This window comes from Zea mays, chromosome 9 (assembly GCF_902167145.1).
Source record: "Zea mays cultivar B73 chromosome 9, Zm-B73-REFERENCE-NAM-5.0, whole genome shotgun sequence".
Taxonomy (NCBI): domain Eukaryota; kingdom Viridiplantae; phylum Streptophyta; class Magnoliopsida; order Poales; family Poaceae; genus Zea; species Zea mays.
This window is the reverse complement of record NC_050104.1, coordinates 15,499,855-15,512,472: the sequence shown is the minus strand read 5'-3', so window position 1 is coordinate 15,512,472 and position 12,618 is coordinate 15,499,855. Positions and strand designations below refer to the sequence as shown.

Genomic DNA, 12,618 nt, shown 5'->3' with positions numbered 1-12,618 from the left:
GAAGATACACAAACGTTCACACTAGTCACCGGTACGCGCATGCCCAAGGTGGACACTGGAGACACACATCAGGAGAGAAGCAGCTAGCTGCTAGCCAGCCAACCAGGCCAGGCATCACACTCTCGTCGTCGGCGACGGTGGCCCAGGCATCGCCGCGGCCTTCATCCTGTTCGACACCGGCGCTGGCGGACGCACGATCCTCGCCCCCAAGGAGCGCCTGTTGTTCCAGACCACCTTTCCGCCGCGGTAGCCGTAGGCGGCCGCCCTGCCGTGGTTGCCGGCCGCCGCCGTCACGACGCCGCCGGCGGCGGCCCAGACACTCCTCCCGTCCTCTTGCACGGAGCTGCCCGCGGCGGCGAAAGACGAACCCATGAAGACGACGACGACCATGAGCAGACAAGCTAGGATTCTGCGATTCATCATGGCGGCCGGCTTCTACGTACTGCTAGCGCAGCGCTCGCCGAGGAATGGTTTCTGGAGTTTGGACTTTCGAAGTGCGTGTGTCCAAACTCTTCAACTCATGTCTCATATATATAGACGATTTTCCGATGGATGCGAGGGGTTCCCAAGGCTTGTCATCAATCGAACTGGATGCTAAGCTGATGAGACCAATCTGCTGCTAAGCACGCTAGTTGTATTATACTGCACTGCATATGCACCTACTGGCAGGCTGCTGAGCTGCCGATGCAACAGCACTGTACTGGTACAATGTTTGTAGTTCGTGTGAAGGATTTTTTATTGACTTCAAATTATGACGATCGATGTTAGATTCATTGGTTGACCTCACATTCACAACCAATGGCACACAGACTTCAGTGGTGGCGGCGCATGCGATTGGGGCAGGCTGCAGATGCCATCGATGCTGCCATTTTATACAGCTTTTACACAATTCCGTGGGAAGGGCTTGTTTTGCTTCTCGCAGATCCGGTCCCGACGAAGTTTGCGTGAATTTCAATTTTTACCATGCGCGTGCTTTCGAAATTCCCTTGGCTTTTGAAACCACTCGGAACTCCGAAGCTCTGAAAGATTTTTTAAAAAATATATATACATATTAGGTGGCGTTTGTCGGCTGTTGACAACCCACGCCAATTAATCGTTGGCGTTGACTTTTCTCCAATAATGATGACACAAGGATAATTAAGGGAGTGTTTGGTTTAAGTAATCACTCCGTTCAAGATGAATTGGTGCATCATTAGTCTATTCCATAAATTTGGTGGTATTATTTCATTACTCATGTTAGTACTAACTAACTAACTATGAGGAATGAGGTGGTGATGTATCAACTAATTTCATTCTACAAATAAAAAAAAGTTACGAGTAAGAAGATAATAGACTAGTTTATTCTTCAAACGAAACACCTCTTAAGTTAGCTAGTTAGGTTGACCTCTATCCAAGTGTCTATATTTTGAACTCTATTATGTCCATAGACCATAGCTATGTTGTCTCCTAGATTTCTATCATACCACGCTTGAAAACATGCAGGCCTGAAAATAGGTACATGTAGTTACATCTGTCGTCTGGTTTTTGTATCCACCGTCTAAATGCACATCTACATAAAATGGTTTGAACAAGACAAAGGTAGAAAAGTACTTATCTATTCAAAATTTGTTATAATATTAAGGCACGTATAGTGCAGAGACACAAAACGGCTCTTCAAACACAAGATACAACTAAGAGACTCTATTATACAATGGAGCGTCTATAAATATAGTCTATTAATAAATATAGAAGTGAATGCGTCTATAGAGCATCGGATCGATAGAATAGACGACGATTTCCTACCAGGAAAGTGAAGAAGTCTGTTACTACTTGGGTTACGAGCATAAACGTCTCTTCACGGAGGGACGACTCCACGATTGTGATATCCTGGTCCTGATGGATTGTGTGGTATACTGGTCCAAGGTTTAATAAAACTAATAAAGTACTCATACCCCTTTTGTATCTTCTTTTTCGGAGGTATGTCTTGAAAGAACCTTCAGATTAAGCATGCTTGGTTGGAGCAATTTTGGGATAGATGACCGACCGAGAAGTTTTCTTGGGTACATGAGTGAGGACAAAATGCGCACAAAAGAATCATGTTGGTCTGTGAGGATGATATATGGTCTTAGAGGGCTAGCAGGAGCAAGTACCGTCGTTCCTGGAGTGGACAGGGTGTTACAACGATTTTTTGCAAATACTCTCTTTAGACACCCCAAGAACCTTTATATTAAACACCACTGTACATGCCCTATGTGTTAAGTAATATGCTTTGGCCCAGCCTATGTACTACTGTTAAATATGAGCATATCCTAATACTCCTTTTGTCTTAGTATGTAAGGCGTAACCGTTTTTTATTATAGTCCCACAATATAAGAGCAAGCATAATAAAAAGTTGTGAGAAGGCTAAATATAGAGTTGGAGGAGAGAGAAGAGGAGAGAGAGGAAAAGCGGGTTGTAAACTTACAAACGGCTAATACACGAGAACCGAAAAAACTTATAAGGAGACAAGTGAGCCAAACATTAAGAATGAAGAGCTAACTATTATACAAGTGGGCTATGAGGTTGGTTGCAACAATTTTTTCTGCCAGCAACCGGCTATATTATTATCCTTGCTCTAAGGCGTGCCCTCTATAGACATATGTACACCAATACAGTAGTACTAATGTTGATAGAGAGAATTTAATACATTTCATGGTCTTTAAAATAGAAGTAGTTACGCCTTACCGGCGGGCCTCGTCTTCTTCCTCAACGCCGACGGCCGACGAGATGTCGCCCACTCCCTCCATGGACCGTGCATGCGCCTTGTTCGCACGAATACGACGCGCCTGCGACCCATCCACCCACGTGGGCAACGCTCGCATTATCGTCGTCCGTCGTCGGCGCCCTCACTCTCATACCTTCTACCGGTGAGCAGACCCATCGCCCATGGCGCAAACCCGACAACCCATGTGCCAGCCACAGATGCTTCTGTGACGCTCACTCCATCCATTTCGGCATCTAATTTGAGAAAACTTGGTTTTAGATGAGCTGGCCAAGTTACAACACCTGTTTTCTAGTTTTAAAATTTTGAGGACCCAAGTAACACAACAAGCTAAAGTCGAAAACCGCTGATGCATTTTACTCGTTTATACCATTAGTACACCATACAACTTCGTATCCAAATATGTCATCTTTTGTTATGTTCTGTTTGAAACTGCTCTACTCTATTTTTTAGCTCTACTATTAACACTACCACTAATATTGTCTCCAGCGGGTAGTGTAAAATATATGACACAGAACTATAGATAACATTTTTTATATTGTTTATACATTGAAATTTAAAATAAAGGATGAGATAGAGATATGATTAAGATAGCCTAAGAGTTTTCCTCAGCCAGTCATATACATTTTTCCGTAGAAGGACATCACGTTCGCCTCTAACGCCTCTAACGTTAATCTGCACTAGTCGGTTGCCCGTGCGTTGCGACGGCTTACAACAATACTCACGTAAACTATCAATAAAAAATTCAAGATTTTTTATTGATTGTCTCCGCTCTCTGTATACTATTTTTTTGATTTGTCTAACTGATATTATTGTTTACTCCATGCAATATGTCTTGGTACAACACGGTCAATGAAGTGAGCGATTAGAAGAGAGTTCACAACAACTGACTGAACAAACAGATATTATAAAATGACATAATTCCACCATACAGAGACCAAATAAGAGAAAGGTTGTGAGATCAAGTTTCTAAAATAAGTCACATGAAGTCAAACTTATAAAAAAGATAGATCAAAATATGGAGTGATTGCTAAAGTAAAACATCAATAAAAACTGGATACGCTCCATATAAATTATGCTACTTCGTAGCAATTACTAACGTTTAAAACCAACAAATAACCTTTTATTTTACTGTTAGTGTGACAAATCATTGTTGCTCCATCCAATTCAGCAACCTCAAACATCATGGAGTCCATTGCGCTAATGTGGTCTTAGAAACGACCTAATGCTTGTAAGAGCCAAGAACGTCGTGTCGTGCTTGGGCTGTAGCCTTGTCCCGTAGTGTTGGCCCTTCCCGACGCGATTATAATTTTTTATTTTAAAAAAAACGTATATACATATATATAATTTATATTCAATATTAAAAACATTTAAGCATGATATTCTACTGGTTAGATAGCTTCACCTAGTGTCTCTCCCGCCCTTCTTCCATCAGGGCATGGGTTCGAACCCCACCTCCTACACCGTTTTTTTAACATTTTATGTTGATTTAAACAAATGGGCCGACGGGCTAACGGGCTGGCCCGGTACAGTCAGCAGGCCGGCATGACGTGTGTGGGCTAGAGTTGTGGCCCACGGGCGTGTAGCCTGTGCGGGGCCGCTGTTTGGCCATCTATAGGCGTGCAGCGGATTAATTTGAAATAGCTGTGAGAGGCTATTTGTAAAAAGATGACGCGGGACGACGCATTGAAACTGGTGCTTTAAGTATAGTATAGATTAATCATCTTTTTCCACAAGTGGTTGTTATGCACGTTTTCATTACACAACATAAAAAAACTGCAAAATTTCGGTGGCTAGAAATTATAAAAAATAAATAATTCCCACCGAAAGTAACCATTGTTTGTGGCTTTACCATTATTTTCAGTGGCCACAAGTCATCGAAAGTTTGATTTTCGAGAAAATGGTTTATTTTCCATGATATCTGCAGAAAATAAGTTATTCTCAGTGATGGTTTTCGAAAATAATTTATTTTTTGCGGTCGTATGGAAACCACTGGAAATAACCCTATCCTAGTTATTTTTAGGGCGGACGCAGAAAATAAGGGCGTGTTTGGATGCCTGTACTAGGCTAGCCAGGCTCGCATCCAGCAGCCAGGCCCTATCTGGCCAGGCTCTTTGCATGCAATCCAGTATTGTTTGGATGCCTGTATGTGTAGGGCCAGGCCAAGCAGAGATTTTGTTTGGTTCACTGGATGCACCACGCCATTCAAATTTTGCATACATGCTAGTTTGTTTGGTTAGCTGCATATAGCCATGTTGAGGTAACCTCCTGCATGAAGTGGTAAGCATACCACCTTTCCACTACCATCAAGTCCACAAAGAGTTACAGGATAAGTGCTTTTCTAACTAGAAATACGTAATCTTCCAGACTAAGAAGGCAATAATTAAAAACTGAAATGCTATAATGGCGTCCTTGATTCCTAGTGCAAAGTGCTCTGCCTTCGAATGAGCTGTTATTGCAGTGTGTTGCTCTTGTTTTATGGAAGGACAGTTGAAGGCAGCCATGGCCTCATCTTTTGAGCTGTATCCTTTATAGCAAGCTCCAGGGTACCCAACGACTTGTTGGTGTGTGGCCTCCCAGGTGGAAAACACCCCAGTCTTCCTCCCAACATGCACCACATACCACTTCATAGCTAGCTGAATAATTACGAAAAAAATAAGGATATGAGATATGCCTCAGTGTCCTCCCTCGCTGCAAATGTGCACAACTTATTGGGGGGCAGTACAGTGTTAATATCATCAAAGTAAAAGGCATGTGCTCAAGCAAAATAAGAGACTAATGGCAGAGGCATATGATCAGGACATATCGATCACCAGAACATACAAATAATATTGTTTTCAGAGTCTGATGCATCTATCTAGAATGCCTTAAAATAGGTTGATCCAACTAGGTTTGATGCTCAACTACTGGACATCTAAGTTTGCAGTTCTAGAGTGGCATTACAAAAGTCACCAACTACCAGCTATAGTCAGCCATAGTTAGGATAGACTGCACAAAATACAGGACATAGAAGAGGAGCCACCAGTATGACACAAAAAGGAGGCACCAGCAAGACCGCACCCACCAGCAAGATGCTCATATGGTGTAGTAGTGCTTAGCCAAGAAAGTCCTCAGCCAGAGGATACGATGAGCCTCATTCATGGACACAAAGGCATGCCCCTGAGCTCTATTGTCAACCAAATGAGAGAAAGCCACAATTAATGCCTCCTCATTGAAACCCCCCATGCACATCACTGCCCCATAGAGCTCTGGATGGACCTCCACCACTCTTGTGTCCCTAATAGCATCAGCCACGTTGTTGACGGCACTAGTCATCCCTGACAACACAATAACATCTTCATCTGATAGGAAAGACCTCTTCCTCTTGCTCCCTGCACCATGGGCCACATCCTTCTCATGTTTCCCACCATTAATATCATCCAGTAGGTCAGTCTTCATGGAGCTCTCAGCACAGTCAGAGCGGCTACCTAATGCCTCATTGGACCCCATTGCGTATTTGCCTGTTGCTAGACCGTTGCCAAAAATCACCTCCATTTGTTGGTAGTTTTCAATTGGCTTATTTAGCAACTCAGCATCTTTAGGGTGTGCCTGCGTTGAAGTTAATATGTTAGTGTGCCAAACATGTACATGCAGTCAGTCTAAGCAATAAAATTCTGCATTTAGTACCTTGATGTGGCCAGCATAATGGTCATCCTCTAGGGTAATCATGAAGTTCTCTTCGTCAAATAAAGCTCCACTCAACTCCCTTAGCTTGATAACTCTAACCCACCTCTGCCTCCACTTGCGCAGGTGGTTGTAAACCTGGGTCCCTGTCACCTCGTTCCCACTAAACTCTTGAAGTGCCTTGGCAACTTGGTTCAAATGCACCTCTTTGAACCCCTTATCAGTCCTAACCCCAGTCGAAATGAGCTGACACATGCGGCGTAGGACAAAGGAAGATGTCACAGAGGTCCACCTCATAGCCCCCCTTTGCTGCTGCCCAGTAGCAGCAGTCCCACCCTGAGCAACAACATCCCCACCCTGAGCAACAGCATCCCCACCCTGAACAGCAACAGCCCCACCCTCACCAGCAGCCAAGACAACATGCTCAAGCTCCTCAGCCATTTCCTATTCGATGTGAATGTGCAAGGATAATGAATGCAACCATGACATATGATAGGGAAAAACCAGCACATGCCTCTCTCTTAAGTTCAAGGATTAGAGGATAGGGAAAAACACATTTCATCACTGCATATGCCTCCTACTTCAGGTACAATTGACAGCTAAAGATAATGTGTACAATGCGTACAATTCACTGCATACGAAGTCGACTTATCAAAAATGCGTACAATGCAGTGAGAAGAGCAGCAGCATGCTTGAAAAGCAGTGTCCTTTTCTCTTGCAAATCCATCTAAAAAGGCACAAACCAATTTTGGGAAAAGTTTTCAGTAACCTCCAACAGGAGGACAATCCCCATGGACAGCATCACAGGCATACAAAAGATTCTCCATAAAACAAATAAAACAGGGATAGACAAATGCTCAATATGTTTAAAACATAAATCATTGACTAGGCCACATGCTCAGACTGGAAAAATACCAACACCCCCACATAAAACATCATAGACAGCAGCATAAACAAGAATTAGTGAGGATTGGGAAAAGGGGATGGATTAGCATATACCAGAAGCGGGTGTTGAACAGCTACCACAAACTCGTCGCAAGAACAACGGATCTGGAAGCCTACAGTGACGAAGAATAATTTTGTTGGCTAAAATCACAGATCGGAGGAGGAAATGAAGAGCATGGTCACTTGCCTGTGCAAAGTGGCGAGATCTCCAACCAGCACTACAAAAACAACAAAAACATTCTACGAGGTTAGAACCCTAGGCTAGATTTACAGACAAAGGGATGAAGAAGACTCACCAAGCGTCAATGGTGAGCGAGTCGCGTGCCGGCGAGTTCTCAAACCCTAGGCTAGATTTTGACAGAAGCAAGTGAGGAGAAAGAGGCGAGTGAGAAAGGGAGGAACAACCGGGACAAATGGTGAGCGAGCGAGCAGCATGGCGGCGGGTGCTCCTGTTATTGCCGGGTGATGGCGCGAATGGGGAGGTAACCCTACACGTTTCCCGCCTGCTCCCGCGCGTCCATTTTTGCCCGCATCTGCACAGCCGCGAGCACGCGACGAGCCTGGCTCCCGAGGAACGGTCGTTTTTGGCGTATGAGTAGAGCCTGGCTCCCGAAGGAATCTTGCATCGGTGGAGCCTGGCCCAAGTGACCATCCAAGCATCCAAACATGGGCAGGCTGCATCTGTGGAGACAGGCCCAACCAAATACAGCCATCCAAACACGCCATAAGTTACTTTTAGTGATGGTTTTCGAAAATAAATTATTTTTGGTGACGGTAAGGAAACCACTAAAAATAACCCTATCATAGTTATTTTTTGCGACGGTCACAGAAAATAAGTTATTTTTAATAATGGTTTCCAAAAGTAAGCTAGTTATTTTTGCGGCTGTGGGGAAACCACTAAAAATAACATTATCACAGTTATTTTTTACCGAAAATAAGCCAAGCTATTTTAGGCGGCCTAAACAAACCGTCGAAAATAAGTTGGCTTATTTTTTGTGACCAATAGCAGCCACCAAAAATAGATTATTTTAGGGATGCAAAAAATTTCGGTACATCCATACATAAATCACAAACAAATGCATTTTCATATACAATTCACATTTCATCCATTCAACATTCAACGTCATATACCTACTCATATGTTTCAATATTCAGAAATAACCAAAATCTCTACTACTTATTAAGTTAGCAATAGTAGTCTGCCTTTTTGTGTTCTGCCATTCTGCGATCTCAGCCGTCCAATCCCGCACACCAGTTTTCCGTGCCCAAAAAAAATCAAATCGTGGCTACCTAGGGATTGAACCTTGGATCTATTGAGCAGAATGCCTAGCCTTCCACCCTCTAGCCAACATGACTGATGTTGAATTGTGTACAACTTTAACTAAAACGTCTTTTGTGTTTAACCTACCGTCCACTCTGTATGCTAACTGAGTCTAGAAAAACATTTATAGCTTGGTCCCTGATCTTTCTGGAATTTGGGACGCAGTCCAGGAAATAAAGAAAATAGGGAAAAGGAGTTTAGAAATTGATTTTTAGTTTAAAAATAATTGCAGAAACCCATTTAATTCATGGAAATTTCATATTAAATCCAAATGAGTTCATTCCAATTTCTATAATTCTATAATATTATTTTTATCACATAATACCTCTGTTTTGTCATGAAAACAACAATAAAATTAAGTTCCTAATTAATCCTCTATCAAATACATAGAAACTTTGGAAATTCGTAACTTCCCCAATTTTAATTCCAAATTGAACCGTTCTAGTTGTGTTAGTCTCGTATGAATATTTACTACGCAGTAACAACATTGATTATACCATGTTTCATACTTTTATAATTAGATATTTATTTATCCTATGTTAATTGGGTTAATCTATGTCTATTGGATTAATTTATTTAATATATTAATATAGTATTCTAACTTTGTGGTTATACGATGTTTGACCATTAGTCTTGCAAACACACACTTACCTTTTTGTTTAAGCAAAAGCGTATGGTGGTACGTGTCCAATGACTAACGATGTACGAGAGAATTTCTTCCGGTATGTGTGAAACGTGTTCTCCAATAATGAGATCATACAAATCGTGATATATATATATATCAAAGTCTGCATGATACTGATGGTTGCAATGTAGTGGTGAAACAGATAGATTATAAATAACAAAATTTATGTATGGCCAGAATCACAAATTGATTATGAAACATTTTCTCATAACGGTATAACACATATTTTGTATATAAGTTATCGTAGTATACTGGTATTATGGGTCTGTTTGGTTGGGCTGTGGCTGTGAAAAAAGTTGCTGTGGGCTGTGAGCTGTGGAAAAAGCTGCTGTAGGCTGTAAGCTGTTAAAAAGCTAAAAATTGTTTAGTGAAAATCACTAAAAGTCGTTAAAAATTATTCGATATATGTTTTCACAGTTCCATCCGAAAGCCACTAAAAGCAGGTCTAGGGGTGCTTTCAGATTTGCACTGCGAGAAAGTCAGCTTTTAGAAAAAGCTGCTTCCTGAATCCAGCCCTTTGGTTGGCTTTTGGCTTTTAGGGGGGCAAAAGCCAAAGCCAAAAGTCAAACCAAACACACCCTATATATTCCCGTTGCAACGCACGGGCATTCAGCTATCATGTATAGAAGTCTGCACGGTACTGTTGGTTGCAATGTAGTGATGAAATAGTTAGATTGAAATAACAAAATTTATGTATGGCTAGGATCACAAATTAATTACGAAACATTTTCACATAATAGTATAAACACACATTTGTTCATAAGTTATCATGATAGTAAATGTTTCCGTTGCAACGCACGGGCACCCACCTATATGTGTTTATGTCTACATCTATGACAGGAAACACATCTACTACATCTTTCTCCAAGCTCACTTGCTACCATTGCACAATGCGTAGTAGTAGATAAGTATCACCGATATTCTTGAATTATATTTTTGGATGGAGGTAATATTATTTAAAGAAGAGCTTTGCATGCTATTTCTTTTGTTTGAATAATGCATTATACTTAAATTCCCTTTTTTGCATGTGTGAAATTTTTTCTTCGTAATATTTTTTCCATGGATCAGACTTGTGAGTCATTTTTATAAACCAACGCCAAGCATGAATCCATGTTTCCTACTTCAAACCCCGAACAAACTCCATGAGCAGGAGGCATTCGCGTTGTCGTCGCTCATCGATGACGAGAAGAAGCTTGGAGACTGTCAGTTCGACCTCTAAAAGCAGTCTTACGTGGTCGCATGCGCCGCTGTGTACGACAAGCTCCCGCGAAGCCGCCGCTTGGACGCGGTCTAGAGCAGCTGCACCACGCTGTCCATCGTTAAGCAGGGGGGCCTCATGGTTGTCGCCAACGTCGACGACTCTCGGGTTGTTCTGGACACCGCATTCGACGACGACGCCATCACGCCGTCCAGCTCATCGTCCACCTGAAGCCCAACCTGCCACGTAAGTCGCTACTGACCGGACATGAATTCTTGTGCGCTGGGACGATGGACGTTGCTGACGTTGTGTGAGTGTCCTCGAACATGATGTATGTAGTGGAATAGTTCATTCGGTGGTGCAACGGCAAGGGGTACTACCTCGCTGATGAGCCCGGGGTGCACTTCGTTTGGCAGCCCAACCAAGAGTCATCGGTACTCGTCATGTCGCGTGTGTTCGACGACTACTATATCGAGGATTGTGGCGTCATCTTGGCGCCGGAGGTGACACAGAGGAGGATCGACAACAGTTACCAGTTCGTCATCCTCGCCACCGTCAGGGTAGCTTTTGTGCCGGCCTGCCTTTAATTCTTTTCGCAAACACATACACACTTACCTTTTTTGTTTAAGCAAGAGCATATGGTGGTGCGTGTCCGATGACTAACAATGTACGAGAGAATTTTTCCGGCATGTGTGGAACATGCTCGTGCTCTCCAATAATGAGACCATACAAATCGTGGCATATATCGAAGTTTGCATGATACTGATGGTTGTAATGTAGTGGTGAAATAACTAGATTAAAATAACAAAATTTATGTAAGACTAGGATCACAAATTGATTATGAAATATTTTCTCATAACAATATAACACAGATTTTGTATATAAGTTATCGTAGTATACTGGTATTATATATTATCGTTGCAACGCACGGGCATCCAGCTAGTATACATCTATATCAGCAGCGGCCATCTAACGGGCTCGATGGGGGCGGCAGCCAGCATGTAGCCAGACGTGGACGGCCCATTGCCATGTTGGTTCCCGGGCCAATGGGCCAGTAACAACTGGCTAGCTCTCTTATCTTTTGGAGGAACAAACAATGAGAATGGAAGCTGATCTGGTTGGACGTGATTCAGACATCCAGAGTAGTAGTAAGCAAGCACTAAGCAACTCTCCTCCATTATCGCACAATAATGGAATCGCCTTTCGGATAAAACTCGCCAACGGCAGCGACAAGCACACCTGCAGGTTTCGGGACACGAGGGTATAGGTCTTCTCCAGATGATAAGCACAGAAACCAGAGAGATCCTCACCACTTGCGAACGCGCGCACCACTACCAGCCGTTCTCACCGCCATTAGAGGTGTGTGTGTGTGTGTGTGTGGAGGCGGGTGGTAACTGGTAAAGAGGGCGGCGCCATGGTGCCATCGCCATCGAAACTGACGCGATGCATGCGCGCCATTAGAGGCGTGGCGACAAGAACTGCCGCTCGCTCCGGGGGCGCAGGCAGGACACGTGATGACGTACGCGCGCCCAGGGCCCAGCAGGGAGGCCGGAGGGGGCCAAGGCAGCAAATGGATGATTGCACGGACACGGACAGAGCCAAAACCAAGCGTGTCTCCGGCTTTGCCGTTGCCTATTGCATTGCCAGCGTTCAGAGTCGTGCGGTGCGGTGGCAGTGGCAGGACAGGGAGGAGAACTGGAGAAGGACCAGCCGCGATCTCACCGGAAAGCGGAACTGGGACTCTGGGAGTTGGGGCTGGCTTCTGCGCTTCTGGTCCTCCTGCAGGAGGCTGCAGCTAGCTACTGCAGCAGAGTCGCCGGAGCCCGGGGACGCCGCCTACTAGGGCAGCAGTCTGTGGCCTGTGGGAGGGCTGGAGAAACCGTTGGGTCCGTACACCCCGAGTATATGGTAATGCGGATCCACGACGACCACATGTATGGGCATCATGATCATGTAGCATCCTTCGGGGAAGCATATGTTCCGCGAGAACACTGCGGGAATTTTAACAGAACAAAAAAAATATCCTGCGTGGTCATGGGGGAACAAGATCCTACATTAGCATCACG

At 43.7% G+C, this 12,618-nt stretch overlaps 1 protein-coding gene across 1 annotated transcript; it reads right to left on the bottom strand.

Moving 5' to 3' along the window:
* Nucleotides 1-5,815: 5,815 nt before the first annotated feature.
* Nucleotides 5,816-6,844, bottom strand: LOC103639742 (uncharacterized). Its single transcript, XM_008662466.1, has 2 exons — nucleotides 6,407-6,844; nucleotides 5,816-6,328 (listed from the first exon to the last, which is right to left on the bottom strand). The coding sequence occupies exons 1-2, from the start codon at nucleotides 6,842-6,844 to the stop codon at nucleotides 5,816-5,818; spliced, it is 951 nt and encodes a 316-aa protein (XP_008660688.1).
* Between the last annotated feature and the right edge of the window lie 5,774 nt (nucleotides 6,845-12,618).